This window comes from Myripristis murdjan, chromosome 13 (assembly GCF_902150065.1).
Source record: "Myripristis murdjan chromosome 13, fMyrMur1.1, whole genome shotgun sequence".
In the NCBI taxonomy this organism is placed as follows: domain Eukaryota; kingdom Metazoa; phylum Chordata; class Actinopteri; order Holocentriformes; family Holocentridae; genus Myripristis; species Myripristis murdjan.
The window spans coordinates 12,208,860-12,224,658 of NC_043992.1; the positions used below are offsets into that span (position 1 = coordinate 12,208,860).

General features: G+C 40.6%; 2 protein-coding genes across 2 annotated transcripts in view; both read right to left on the minus strand.

The window, feature by feature from the left end:
- The window catches only part of ubash3bb (ubiquitin associated and SH3 domain containing Bb), a 52,036-nt gene extending 49,560 nt beyond the window's left edge, over positions 1-2,476 (minus strand). The window contains exon 1 of the mRNA XM_030067698.1: positions 2,312-2,476. Coding sequence (XP_029923558.1) covers positions 2,312-2,439 — 128 coding nt within the window. The 5' untranslated portion in view covers positions 2,440-2,476. The remainder of the gene's footprint in view (positions 1-2,311) is intronic.
- A 464-nt stretch (positions 2,477-2,940) lies between these two features.
- Positions 2,941-15,566, minus strand: gkup (glucuronokinase with putative uridyl pyrophosphorylase). Its single transcript, XM_030067905.1, has 23 exons — positions 15,427-15,566; positions 14,527-14,633; positions 14,370-14,414; positions 14,112-14,265; positions 13,932-14,003; positions 13,220-13,308; positions 12,950-13,106; positions 12,533-12,610; positions 10,924-11,015; positions 10,734-10,839; positions 10,540-10,619; positions 10,384-10,452; positions 9,665-9,725; positions 9,476-9,492; positions 9,327-9,384; positions 8,442-8,534; positions 8,264-8,324; positions 7,206-7,319; positions 5,864-5,921; positions 5,010-5,078; positions 4,862-4,925; positions 4,706-4,777; positions 2,941-3,575 (listed from the first exon to the last, which is right to left on the minus strand). Exons 1-23 carry the CDS (start codon positions 15,481-15,483, stop codon positions 3,465-3,467), a joined length of 1,884 nt encoding a protein of 627 aa, XP_029923765.1. The 5' UTR covers positions 15,484-15,566; the 3' UTR covers positions 2,941-3,464.
- Positions 15,567-15,799: the final 233 nt, after the last annotated feature.

Consider the following 15,799-nt stretch of genomic DNA (forward strand, 5'->3'; position numbering starts at 1 on the left):
GAATGACTTCACCGTCCTTGGAAAAAACAAAAAACATTAGCACACAGTTGTAGTCATTACTGTTTCTAGCTAACTTGATAACTGTTAGTTCAACCTGAAATCCTCACTTATGTATCAAAGTAAACCTAGTTTTATAAAATGTTACTGAGGTTTCCTGTTACTCAAGTTCAACACAAGTGGGCTGTTTGCAGACGACATCTCTTTTTCTCCACAGAAACAGATCCTTTTCAGTGAATAGTTCATTCAAGCCGGCTGTGTTTCTCTTCTCTTGGTGAACGTCATGCAGCCAGACAGCGGTGAAAACGGGAGCACTGTGGCTTCTGCAGCTACGCACAACACCACTCCTCAACACGCTCCTAACTGTTTGAGTAAACTGACAAAAAGCCAGTGAAACCACCTGTCTTGTTTCAGTGTATCTACCAAGTCTGACCGAGGCCAAATAAATAACAGAGAGCCAGCATCACATCATCACAACATCCACAGCTTCTGTAACGCCCAAATAACTAAAACAAAGAATTTCTTGTCTCTGAAAGTCGTCTATTTTATATGTGAATATTCTGTTAAAAAAAAAAGTAGCAAAATAAAAGCAAATCTTTGTGTGAGCTATTTTATTATTTTGTCACAATCTAAGTAAACATATTGATCTATCCAGGCGGGAGTTGTTATTTTAATCTTTTTTAATCTTTGAATAAAAAAACAAAATATACACTTGTAAGCAATAGTTTCTTTTTCAGTATTCCCAGTTCCAATACGTCCTGGTTTATCTTAATGACCAGAATGATTCATCCTTTAATAACAATGTCCTGATAAATAGTCCCATCAAAGAGAAGACTAATGGACTTTCACATTACCTGCATTTTCATAGTTTTAAGATTAAATAATAGTAGTTGTGCTCAGTCTGACTGTGGCTGGTTAATCATCAGTGTAATTCAGCACAGGCCTGTGCACTGCAGAAACAAAAAGACAGAACAGACAGCGGACATGGCAACTCTCCCACACTCACAGGATGTACATGCAAAACCAAATCGCATTTGTTCAAAGTACTAAAAGTATAACCAAACTAAGAGCCAAATAAGAACCAAACAATTAAAAAAAAAATAAAAAAAAACTGCAATAAACCGAGGAAAAACAGCTAGCTCTCCAAAATGCCCATCATTACTCCAGGAGCAGTGTCCATGACTGCTTAACACCAAATATTTTGTGTTTATTCATATTTTATTTATCAGAAAGATGTTGGCCAAATAAAAACACAGATACCAGAAATTACTTAATTAAAAAATGCATACAACACCAAAATGAATTTTTTAAAAATGAGGTGGTTTTCCAATATATACATTAAAATGACATAAACTACTGTCCACCAGTCTAGTATACACAGTGAAGTGTACAGCCACTCACTGACATGGCCAAGTCAAATGCAGTCCGTCCATTCAGGAGAGGATGGAGGGTTATCATTATGACCACACACACACACGCACACACACACACACACACACACACACACAGAGTCATGAAATTTCAGCTGCCTCCTGGCTCAAATTTTCTGAATCACATCAGCTTTAAAGCAGCATGAACACACTCCAACATCAGAGCAGAATGTATTATAATAGCCACAACACGATGGGGGGAGGATATCTTTCCTCGTTACAACCATATATAAATAAACGAACAATATTAAGTAAATAAACAAATAGCACAGGACCTAATAAATGGTAAGTTAAAAGAAACAGCTGTGTATTGCACTTTGAGCTCCTCTACATTTTCATTCTACTCTATTTGAAGCTTTACTGATCTATTCTATTCAGTTCTACTTCCCGATTACTCCTCTGTTATACTCAGCTTTACAGTAGCCTGTCTTACAATATCACGGGCTACTGCAATTACTCTCAGCTCTGCACTACACTACTTTACTGTGGTGTACCATGACTCTATTGTGTTTTTACTCGATTCCACTCTAGTTTACTCTGCTCTGGTGTATTTCAGCGCTCCGTTATCCTCCGCTCGGATGGGGAAGACCAGCCAACTGCGCACGGGCACCAACCAATGCGGGGAAACGGAGAGTGATGCTGCGTTTGAACCACTCGGTAAATTAAAAAAAAAAAAAAAAAAAAAAAAAAAAAAAAAAAGTCCCACACGAATTAACACACAGTGCCCCTGTCCCCCCTGCTCGGTGATCTCTGACACCGATGTCATCCTCCAGCCCCGGACACACACACTCGAACACACACACACACACACACACACACACACACACACACACACACACACACACACACACACACACACACACACACACACAGCGGCTACTTACGCCCTTGGTCTGGGGAAGCCCATGGATAACAGCACGTCCAGGTTGGAGCCGCATTTCACCGAGCCCAGCCGGTTCTGCCGGAGCCTCCGTGGGAGGATTTTGCTGTAGAGATCCTCTTTAGCAGCCATGGTCCAGCCGTCCAGCAGTGCGCTAGTCCATGGGTCTGAGCTGGGTCCGCATGAGTGGAGCGGTGACGGGAACAAGGCAGACTGGAGAGCAGCGCTGTGCGGCCAGCCACAGCCGGAGCCCTGCTACTCCGCCCACTGGAGGGAAACGGCAAATTATATCTGCTCACTAGATATATATAGGTCCATGTTTACAGCAGCCTGCAAGTGTAGAGTAGAATACAGTGGAATAGAATAGAGTGATGTAATCCTAATTAGTCTCCATGGTTGGTTGTAAACTATGATCTCCAGTAGGTCAGTATAAGGCAAACATCCATCAGTATGAACAAAACAGCTACACTAAAAACAAATCAATGCAATGAATTCATGTTCAGATTCATGGCAGTCTACAAATGTGGTAAAACCTTAGTGCAGCCAAAATAGTGAGGTAGCTAAACAAAGCTCAGGTGTGTGTATTTGTGTGTTTAAGTGTGTAATATATGGACCAAACAAAAGGGATATGTTGACTTATGTCATTATTGTGTTTATTGGTGAGACATGACTGGATTGCATATTCATACAGTATATGGAAAAACACCAATGTCTGTAGAAGCTGCTTTGCATACAAAAATCACTTTCATTATTTCGTGGTCGATGCGATCAACATATAACATGAATATAAAAATATATTTAACATTGTTACAGATCAGAAATTTGACTTAAACTGTAAGAAACAGCAAACTCCCTGCATCTGACATCATTTGCCACCAAAAAGTTTGAAATCTGGACAACATAGATCAATGTCTAAAGACTTAAAAGTCATTATTATTTGGTCAATATGATCAATTATAACACATAAGTCTCCAAACTATCAGTGAAGGGCAAACATTAGTCCACAATGCTTCACTGATGTGATTTGACTTTACACGTGGATTCCAAATAGATTGTTTTTGCTTGATCTTGACTTTTTATTTTGATAGTAAAAACAGCTCAGATATGATAGGTGCCACACCTAACCATATCTAACGGATGTCCATGAGTTTCCTGATTCAGTCATGGTGAGGTTCCTGCTGGCTGCTGGCAGCACTGGCAGATGGGTCGTAGGGTATGATAGTGCAGAAGACACAGCCTGCTTCCTGGAAAGCTTGCCTCATCTCCACCTAGTGGGCCAAACACAAACTGCATCACACACCAGGATACTACTGAAGATTAAAAAAAAGGTTATACAGGTTATTGCAGCGGCAAAATTAATGTGGCTTTGGTTTGTGCATTTGAAGAAAGCAAAGGCTGACGGCTACTTTAGAGCCTGAAGTTTAGCTCATTAGTTTACTGGTCAGGGACTAAGCACAACACAATAGCTGAACCAGAGTTAGTTAATTAGCTGATTTGCATCTGTGGTCTCAGGGCAGGAAAAACACAAAAACACAATTAACAAACTTTACAAAAAAAGTACATCCCATATAAAACAGCTTCTTACAAAATATACAAAATATAATGCACTCAGTCTCAGTAAGAGTTGCCCCAGGTGCTGTCACAGTTTTGGAAACTGACAGTAACTGGGGTCAGGACAAGGACAGTCAGTGCATTTTCTTGAGTCTGTCCATCTTCTGATGTGCTAGACTTGTCTCACACTTGTTCTGATCTCATCTTACAACTCCTGGATTTTCTGCAGAATCATGTATATCTCAGCTGTTCTTTAAGAAACTCCTTAAAGGTATAGTTCACCCATTTGAAATTTTGAAACTGGGTAAACTAGCCCTTACAGTATTATTTTTAACATTTGGAAAGACGTGTGCCCTGTTAATTGACTGTTTGGCTTTGAAACAGGATTTGTTCTGGTCTAGATCCTGACTTGCTCTTCAACCCATTTGGATCAAATCTCCACTCAAACGCAGTGGGACCCAGTCTTGGAAATGACTCAGACTTGACTAAAAGGAGTAATGATCTGCTTTACCCTGTCAAAGAATGTAAAATATCACCATTTTAATTTTAGTAGCAATTTTGCGGTTATAAGTCCCAAAAATAAACTGTTACATTTGCGGTCACTCAATACTGAGTCTCACATCATCCTCTGATTTGTCTTCCTTATATCCAGCTGGATATCAGCTCTGTTTGGTTTCATTGTGGTTACCTTTAATTAAGTATGATTTGGCTTGCATATTATATTAGTGTACATTTTAAAGAGTGCAGGTGCTGAATTGTGAATTTCATCAGATCTAAACTCATGGCCTCGGCCTAAAAACACTGACGATCAGCTGAGGAGGATCAGTTGAGTGTTTAACAGCCTCACCAGTCTCTCTTGGTCCAGACACAGACCGACCACAGCCCCCCCGCTGCCTGGTAGCTTCACAGCCGAGCCGAACTGCGTGAAGAAGTGTGATAATTAAGAGACAGAAACGGTTCAAGAAACACAAGACGGATTGCCCAAGAAATCCTGAGCACCCACCTGCCGCGCCAGCTGGACCATCTTGAGGTTGCCAGGACCCAGACAGTCATCAGTGTAGACCGACCTGAGGGGAACATTACTATCTTACCAGTGGCTTTGGCTGGTTGTTCAACCACGACATGAATGCAAATGAAAATAGACAGTTTACCTCCGCAGCTCAAAGTTCTGATCCATCAGCTGTGCCAGCCGGGTCCAGTCTCCTTCTTCTAGAGCCGTCCTGGAGAAACATTTTTTCACTTCTTAACTGACTGCTGAGTTGAGATTAAAAAAATTTCTATCCAACCAGTGACTGAATTTTGACTTTAAAATTGAATTGAACCATACAATTAGGTAGATTTTCATGAGCTAAGTTGATGCAAGTGAACTGACTATTTGAAAGTGGAGGAACAAGAGGGAATCTTAAGGAATCTGTCAAGAATTAATTAGTATTGGGCGAGGTGTTACTGATCCACAGTGTCAGCTAATCTTTATGCATTCATTCAAATCAAAAATGAAAAAAATGAACTTGCAAACATTCTGCAGCATCAGCCTTATATGCTAGAGAGATGTGGCATTTCTGGAGGTGAACAGATGTTTTAGAGAACACATATCACAGTCTCCAGAGCCACTTTTGAACTGTTTTGTAATGAGTTTCAATCATTTATTTGACCAATTATACCTACACTGGATTATTCCCTCCTCAGTGCAATTACTTCATTACTTCTTAAACTATTATGTTTCATCACTATTTCTTGCATATTTTTCTATCAAAAGATTTTTTCCAATACTTGAGACATGTTCTCAAATTTTGCCATTTCCATCTGTTTTTCCAATTCAACATGATAGAAAAAAAGACATTTTGGAGAGAAACCCAACAGTTGTGATGGGTCTGGGGTTCATTCAGTTCTTGAGAAAGTGTGGTGCACCTGCACTCTGCTTGGGTTGTATGTGCACACCACTTTGTTCTTTCTATCATGGATTATTTGAGCTTTCTCATGATAAACCAGAACTTGACAGACCAACCTGGCCTGATCTGTGAGTTCAGCAAAAGTCTTCATGGCTTCAACCACCAGAGGCTCCCCTGTGGAGAGACAGACAAAGAGAGAGGCATTTACAGAAACTCTGTGGCATTTACAGAAAATCTTTCTGAGCTCTAACATGTTCATGTCTCCTACAATAAAGAAGGCGGCACAGAGGCTTTTAGCTACTTCATACAAAGCAATAGAGAGTTGTTGCTCCACATGGGCTCAGAGTGGGACCAGACTCATGTTTTGGTTGGTTGATACAAGCCTTTGATGAATGACTGCATATCAGCCACTCTTTTTGCTTTACTTGTTTAATTGCTCTTGCTTATTTCAAATCAATCATTTAAAGGCCTGATGTATCCAGTACATTAAACAGGTGGGTTCCACCTTGCTTCACAGAGCTGCGGACCTAACAAGAATTACATCAGTGTGGGTTTCAGTGGAGAGTTTTAATGTGTGTGATGATCTTTATGAAATTGCAAAAGCTTTTCCCACCAAATAACGATAAAATTTTGTTGGAAAGACAGGCAGCTTCAGCTTCATCACCTCCAGCTGTGTTTGTGTTATCTGGTAATACTGTTTTTTCACTGAAAAATCTGTTGAAGTCTAAAATATTTAAATCTCTCCTGTCATTATGACTGGTGAAATCTCTCTAGCTCGAAGCACAATCTGAATTGTATTAAAATAGGATGAAGTTATATCCCCACATATCGTTCAATTTATTTTTATTTTTATTTTTTTTATGAACGTGCAAGCTACATATGAACAAAACAACTGTTACATTTGTTTATTTGTTGCTTCATTGTGAGAAAAGGTGAACGAAAAATTATCTGATATCAAGTTGGCAGCAGCACGCTGTAATTAAAATGTTATGAGCTAGACAGGCCGATGTGTTTTTTTTTTTTTTTTTTGTTCACAAACACTTTTTTCTGTGTCATTTTATCTGAGAATATGTAGGCCTAAAGCTGAGAGAAACTCTTTGTGTTTATGTGTTGCCCGCCCCCAATATAACAACATTTATTTATTCATTTTTAAAACAGCGTTATGTACATGAGTCTGTTGACAGGACTGAAATGTACAAGCAAAAGTAGCCTACTTTTCAATAAAGAATAACATAAATCTACATACCTTGATGATGTCATTCTTTATACAGCCAGCCTAACAGTTGTTTTTAAGCTCAGTAAACACAGGGAATATTTGACCAGAATTTCTCTCGTCCAAGATACTGAAATCTTCCAGGACATGTGGATCAACTGTTTCTAAAGGAAACCCTGACCTCAAGACCAACCTGCTGGCCTCCTGAAGTCTGGTGAAGTTTCAAACGAAGAGGAAAGGCCTACCGCTGAGCCAGCGCTGGCGGACGTTGCTGTGGATGCGTCCAGAGTCACTGGGGTCGCTCAGGTAGGCCAGCCAGAAGGTTGGAAGGTTCTTCATGTCAATGGACACGTACTCCCCTGAGGACAGGACACATACATTAAACAGGACATCCTGTCGTGGTACTAGGCCAGATTTTTGGCATTAGATTGATATATTGGTTTGCAAAAATGTAGCTCTTATAAAAAAAAATCAGATATCTGCCGGTGAGTTTCATACACGTCTGATATGATGAATTGGATGCAGTTGGTTTGATGACACATTTATCACAGATTTCATCACAGTGATCATTATCATCATAACCCTGTGTTTCAATAGAGAGTCTTAGTATTGGAGATAGACTGATCAATCGATTGACTGATTAATCGGGCCAATATCTGGCATTTTGAGACAATTATCCTTAGCTGATATCTGCACTCGCAGGGGCGCTACACAAAACATATCTGCAGACATAAAACTGTAGGCAGCTGTGGACTGATGTTGGCGCCTGCCTTAATCTGCTGATAGTGTCGTTAGGTGCACTAAAATTTGTTTGATTTTTCATTCATACTTTTTTTTAAACAAAGTTTAGTTTTTTGATTGCCTGCAGATATTTATTTAGTTGATACATTTAAAAAAAAAAATTAAAATAAGTGCACTGCAGACAGAGCGCAGATCTACTTAAGCAAACAGAGACAAAGCAGACAGTAACATTAGTGTTACGATAAATGTTCTTCTAAGTTCAGCAATTTTGTGTTTGATTTGCTATTATTTCATTGGTGTTTTTTAAGATTAAAAACAAACAAACAAATAAACAAACAAAAAAAACCAACATGATATTGGCAACATATATCAGCCACCGTGCTCTCTAAATATCGACACTGGCCATAGAAAAACCCAATGCTTATTGTCACTTGTGGTTCATGCTGTTTCAGAGAATTTTCCAATTCCGAAAAGAGAAAAACTCTAGGAAAAACATGAAAATTTTTTAATTTTTAGGAATCAGTGATTTGTCATAGCTGCTGGCAGACAGCAGCTGACATACCATATCCACGCTCCTCCATGAGCTGCTTGCTGAAGTCCATGTAGACCAAACCCTCATAGACCTGCAAAGGCAAAAAGCAATCATTTCCATGTATTCTGGGTGTAAACCAGGCAGCTCTTGGACAGCGGTGACGGTGTCTGTCTGGTGTACAGAGTGATGATGACTGACAGCTACTGACCTGTACGACTCTGTCCTGCAGGCCAGCTGTGATGAACAGCTCGTCCGTCTCCACGTTGAGGATGAAGTTTGCGCGGATGGGCTTAGGAAGATCCTGAAATATAAGCAATGATAAAAACAGACAAAATCACAGAAAGTCAGGACTGAGAAATTTGTATGATAGATGCAAACAAACAAGACCATTGCAGAGGAGAGGCTTCACACTGCATGGTCTGGAGGGAAATGTGCTGATTTCTTTATGGTATTTAACTGGAAGGGGGTGCTGTTGTACCAGTGCAAACCTCCAAAACTACAGATTTTAGAGTTTCTAGTAAGATTGAGGCTTAAAACAACGCATATAGTACCTTTACAAAAAGGTTAATCTGATGACCTTTGAGGCAGAACATATACACTCAGTGTTCACTTTATTAGGTCCACCTGCACAGTCTAATCCAATCCACTACAACTGTTGTGCCATAAAGTTTCTTTTCCTGCTGCCGATAATGCTCAGCTTTTCTTTTTGTCACAGTAATAATTCTGTGTTTGGCATTGAGCTCATAGTTAGTGCTGCTGTTGGACTGGACTGCATTTTACTGAGAGCCATTTCCATTATTCTGTCCCACTCATTGTATATAAAGGGAGGGGGGGACAAAAAATAAGAAACACCTTCAGTAAAAAACCTCTGCAAACTACAACCTCAGTAATAAACATAGAATTAAACTGACACATTCGCCACAATGTCAACAAACCTGAACATTATAAACTTTGTTAAAAGGTAGAATTTATGACAGAGCTACTGACCTGAACTGCATTAGACTGTACAGGTGGAGCTGAGAAAGTGGCCATGAATGTATGCACCATCATCAGTATAATTAAACACAATTTATTACAAATCTATCATCCTTACACTGTCCGTGATGTTATAAAATTTCATGAGACACTTTAGGGTTGCTGAGACAATGGCGCTGTAAAGAAAGCAAAAACAAATGGTAAAGGTGCGAGGAAATAAATCTAACATGGGTTATACTGAATAGAAAGTAACTGAGAGCAATTTACCTGCTTCCAGCGAGGCCCTTCGGCAAAACAGAGAGATAAAGATGACATAAATAACTTCATTTATACAGAAAACCTTCAGCCTAGCGGGGCTGCATAAAGAGCAGCTGTACTTTCAAATAGTGCTTTGAAGGCAGCTTTGATTTGTGACGCTTTGATCCTAAGGAGAGAACATCTGCACGAGATCCTCACCACTTGTCGAGGAATGTTGGTGTCATACTTGAGCGTGAAGTTCTGCTTTGTCAAGGCAATACTGCAACGAGAAAGAGACAAGGACTAAATAGCACTTGACTGAGCACTGGTATTTGAAGAATGCATGATATCAAAGTATTCACAGGTCCTTCAGAGGTCTTATACACTCAGTGTCACTTTATCAGCTCCGCCCATTACAGTCTAATACAGTTCAGTGCAACAGCTCTGACATAAATTTTACCTTTTAACTAAGTTTATAACATTCAGGTTTTGCTTACATTGTGGGGAATGTGTAAATTTAAGTCTGTGTTTATTACTGAGGTTGAAGGTTGCATAGGTCTTGTACTAGACTACATTATATTGAGAGGTGTTTAGTATTTAGGTGTCTCAAATACAGTTTTATTAAGGTCTTATTTTTTTTTCTCCATATAACAGCACATCATGTGGACTTTCTGACAGATAAAGGACAGAAAACATGCTGTTTGCTTTACAAAACCCAACTGGCATTCAAGCAATAAACTTCACAATGTTCATTTTCGGTTATCTTTTCTCTAACACTTCTCATTTATAGTTCTACAACATTCAGTAGTTATGTTTAGGTGGAAAAGATACCCTGGATATGGTTGGGGGAGTCATGTGTGAAAACAAGATGCTAATTCTATCCAATTACTCGATAAGCGATTACTTCCACTGCAGTAAATGACAATCAGAAACCTCACCCTTGTTTTGAGCAGAACTGGTAGAACTTCTTGCAAGTAGCCTGAAGTAACCGGAGACCTCCTAAGTACCTGCACAAAGAACAGACAGATTGTAAATACCCTGAAATGATCAGTACTATGATGTATTTAAGGACTTCAAACTTGCTGTGTACAAACCCTTCCTTTCTGCTGATACAGAACAAATCCTGCAAGCTCCCAAACTCTGTGGGGTCATTGAGAGGGTGAGGGAGCAACACCTAGAGCATAAAAAAAAAAAAAAAAAAAAGCAGATTATGCTTACAAAATATATCTTGGATGGAGGTGTTATGTCTATGTGTGTGTGTGTGTGTGTGTGTATGTGTGTGTGTTACCAAAATCTGGCTCTCCACCAAGGTAACCTCAGCCCAGAAATTAGAGATGGTCATAGCGATGGTTTTCCCATGAAATCCATCTGAAGGATTCCCCATTAAGCCAGCCCTATGAATGGAAAGATCCCATTGATTTACAGTATGAAGGGGACACGTGATCTGTTAACATGATGTGATGCTCTCAGCCTCTCACCTAGCATACGACCGGCACGTGATTGGTTTAGCAGGATTGCCTTGTTTCTTGGCCGAGTAGTGAGTGAGCCACTTGGTGTAGTCTGACAGGCCCTGAGACGGCACAAGGAAACATGTCGCAATTCAAACAAACGTAATGACAACGTCCCAATAAATAACATGAAACTATGTAAGGCACTTTTATTTAGTAACATTTAAAAAAAAAAATCCACTGTATGAGCTGCCATGGAGTTTGTCCTACTTGCCATGTCAGCCCAAATTATTATTATGGGGATGATTCGTCCATTTTGAAAAATGTGATATTATTTCAGTCTCCCCCCCGGCTGGTATATGGGGCATAATCATTATTACCGAGTGCTGGATATTGACTAGATGCTCCAAATGCTAACCATTAACCTCCTGCCGTTGAGGTGGACTTCCCCCCAGCTAACATTGTTAAAAATAATCATCTACCACAGCAGATGCCAACATCGTCTTTGTGATGCTGGCATCTGCAAGACATGAGGCAGGCTGTCAAGTGCAAACAGTTCCTCTGGAGGTTTCAGTGCACAAATGTGAAAACCCATAAATCAAATGTGAAAACCAAAATAAAATGCAGCCTCTCTATCAACAGATGGATAACTATAATCAAATAATTAATAAATGACCATTTTTGGCATAAAACGAAACTGAAGAGCAAAATTAAATGCAGCATGCGCATGATGGTGAGTCAACGCCAGCCTCCAGGGAGCAGTGACTAGTGATGCTGGCGTCAGACAAATTATGTGCGCTGGGAGGCAGAGTGATGTGCCCGAAGCTCCAGTTGAACTTCCAACGCAAAACAATTCTCATTTAAAATGTTGTCAGCCAAATGAGCACAGGGATAAATAAGTAACTGAGCAGGGAACTGAACACCTGTGCATGTGCCTGACTTGGTAGCTCGGATTTAGCTGGATTTTAGATGCACGTTGGGTTAAGCTCGCTCCCCAAATCACCGCCTACACTCCAAAACCTGGCTGGCACATGCAGGTCTGCAGACCTGCCGACACACATTACAGCTAAATCATGATGAAATGCTCATTAGGTTACCACCACAATACTTGCAGAAGCATCAAGATGATTTTTAAGTTTGGCTTGGATTAAGAGCCAGTAAGCTGTTTGTTTTCACAGCTACAGTTGCACAGTTCACAAAACAGCCAGCAGCTCCGACAGCTCCACCCATCCTCCTGTTAAACGCTTTGCTCCACCCTGTGCCCTATGAAGCGGCAAGCCAGCATGTCCAAATGGAGCACACCTATAGCCTCCTGTGCTCCTGTGAGTGACTGAGTTTCACCTACAGCTTATGAAGGTGTTAAAAACAGATTAAAGCGCACAGCTGCCCAGCAAAGCTTTAACATATTGCACAAAACACTTTAAATTTTCCAGGTTCTTGTTTCAGTTCCGAATTACATGAATTCACCTTGTCAGCAAACCACTGTGCAAAGTACAAAATTAAGAATGGAAAACTTTATCAGGTATTTTCTGAGGCTGTCATCACTGGCTTTGCTCTGGAAACCCTGAGAGCTGGCACCAGGCATTGCTGGGAGCACAAACCTGACACATCACTGACGAAATGAGGCAAAGGTACAAACCACTTGTCCAATGAGTTGGAAGCCGGTGGGCAGCTTCATCCCAAACACATGCAGCTGCTTCTCATTAATAAGCCACTCCTGGAGGGGAAAGAGCAACAGGAAGAAAATGGACATTTATACTCCTTTGAAAGGATTTTTTGTATAGTTACACTTCATTATTATAACACATTTTTTATGTGTAACAGCCTACTGGCATATAGATTTATTAATAGTCAATCATCAGTGTTGGCTTCCCAATACTGTGTCTCCATCACTGGTTTGCTTTCATTTCCATTTTATTTTGCATTTGCGTTTGTGAACCCACTTTTAAAATTATAATGGTTCCCAGCTTAATACATTTCAAAATTTAAACAATAATGACAAGTGGGATACAAGTCTCCAGCAAAGTGAACGACTGGTTTAAGATTACTTACGAACCCAGAACTGTCCAAAGCTCCTGTCCTGAGCTTGTGGCTGCAGGCTGAGGAACTCGGAGAGGCAGGGCAGTGTGTTTTTCCGGAGGCAGTAAAACACGACGCTGGCCAGCCGAGACGCTGTCAGTCCTTCCTGGGGTTTCTCCAAGAAGCGAGTTATCCTGATACACAAAACAACAATTAACAATATGTTAATGAACTTCTGCAACATCAGATGGAAGGTTTCTTGCTTTGATAGCTCGTTTCACACAGAGAGCACCCAGTTTCCTCTCACCTGTGGGTGTCAGGGCAGACCTCCACAATGCCCCTGGAGCTGCTCTTCTCCCCTTCCTCCAGCTCATAGTATATGGCCAGTTCTCCAGGCTGTTATCACAGACACAGAAGGCTGGGTTAGTGCAGGGCAACAAAACTCTGACACTTAAAAACACACACACTTCACCCTACTTAACAGGCAGCTTACAGAACATTACCAAGAAGGGCTGCAAACAACGAAAACACCACAGCATTAAACTGTCAGCTTTGGGGCCAATCAGTAACAGCTTCCACAAATATGGAAAAGGTCAAAGTTTTCTGTTGTGTAACAATACACAGACATTTTTTAGGGCCATTTGCACCTTTTATTGTTAGTCTTTAGTTTTTTTGAACATGCAGCTTCATATTGGTTTGTTGTATAATGATGATGGAGTCACTCCTTTGGTCAACTAGTAGGTGATGAAAAAGCTCTGTTAAAAAAAAAATGCAGCATTGTGGAAAATCCAACACTGCTTATAAAGGTTGTCTTGGAGGCAAATATGTAGATCTAGGATAGCTGGATCCCAGTTTCACTCAAATAGCGAGATATGCCTGGTTTTTAAAATGTTTAACTTCCAACTCAAGCTGTAGCACCCCATTCAGGAACATCAGCACAATTACATGGTGGTTTATATCCATTAGATATAGATTCCAGCCTAGGGTTAACATACTGTATGCGCTGCAGTAAATCTCACCTTTGACCTGAAGAAGCGGATTACTTGAGCGATGTCAAAGTTCTGGTCTGCACACAGCATGTCTCCTGCAATCTGCTTCCACAAACAAAACATCTTCATCATGTATCTGACACACCCAGCCAAGGCAATCAAATGTGCTCGATCAGTTATGTACCCAGACAAAAAGTGAGATCAGCGCACCACCATGATGTCGTCCTGCAGCTTGCGGCTGCGAATGACCAGCTCCAGGTCAGCCACGGCCCCCAGCTGGTCCTCCAATGTGGTGCTGCCATCGTTCACCACGTTTTCCACTGGGAAGTCATTGGCTGTCGCCCAGCGCTCAAAGTGCTTATACCTGCACAGTACCACGGTTTAAGAACAGAGCAAATACAGCAATACAGCAGGGGACTGATGAATCAACACATGACCAGTCAACAGGTAAGCTCTCTCTGTACTCACTTGTCTGCGTTTGTGACCAGATACACTTCTGTGAACAGCTGTCTCCTGGACAGAAATGACAGACATACAATTAGCAGAGTTCAACCAGTATGTTACTGACAGACTTTTGGTGGACTTACAGGGCACAGATCTTCATCTTTAAGAAACTAGAACTCACATGTTGACTGTTTCCCACCAAAAGTCCAGGATCTTCTTTCCTCCTATGCCAGGAAGCAAGGCCTTTGGTACCCCAGTCAGGTGGCCGTACAAGCCTGTGTCGTCATTCTGAGGTGGGAGGAAAGATGCCAAATAAACAATAAACTTAATTACAAGTCAGTACAAAGCATTATATCAGGATGCTGTACTGGCAGCACAACATGAGGTGCAGACAGTTGATCTTTATTTAAAATGTTTCTACAGCAAAGAAGGTTATTGTACAAACTGCCTTCTGACTGTGTGATGATTTCCAGGTTTCCAGAATCTGTGTCTATCTGGTGCATGTGTAATGTTGCAGTAGCTACATTACACTCATCTCTGAAGTTAAGCTAATCCTGCTTTAAGAAAACATTACACCAGACCTTGCTAAAAAAAAATGTCACTAAAACGTCGCCTTGTTTATGAGCAAAATACCTACATTAGAAAACATGACTCAGGACAATTCCTGACACACTTGGCTGCCCTGATAAATTCGGCAAACAAATAATCCACCAAACAGCATTTATTGACTCAAATACGACCTTATTTCACCTCTTGCTCTCATTATTTTCCTCCATCAAAACACTGCAGAGGGCAGTACACACCGAGGCTAAGCCAATAGTAAAGTGGACATTTTTATTCAAATAAGGCATGTGCTTATTGGTTCAAATGTATGCCGAAAATACCAGTAGACTCTAATGATCCAGAAAAGACAATAATAGCTGCTCTACACCTTATGATGGTTTAGCCATACGAAAGCACCAGTTCAAATGAATTATTTAAATGGACTCTGCTGACGTGTGACGTGTACTGACCAGCACTAATGCGAACTTTGCACCGGTTTGGATTAACTGATTCGGCCACCACGTCTAAAGCAGCTTACCTTTATTTGTGTCTCCAAAACGGTTCCATGACCGGCCACCAGTAATATACAGATCATTGGTAAAGTTTCAGTGTTTCCTGACGATGCACCGCTGGATCAAACTCATGAAAAAACACTTCCAGGGTTTTGGCTGACCAACGTCAAGCGTGATACAGTACAGTATTGACACTTCCGGCTACAACCTTCAAAATAAAGCCCTTGCCAATGAGCAGGATTTAGTACAGAGGATAAAATAATACATGCACAATGCAATCTTTGACACTTGCAAATGCATTTCCAAAGCATGTATTAATAGGACTATGCAGGACTCAGAAATATTCACAGGAATTCTCCATCACTACGTTTACATCAGACAACTTGGAAGGCTGTCTGT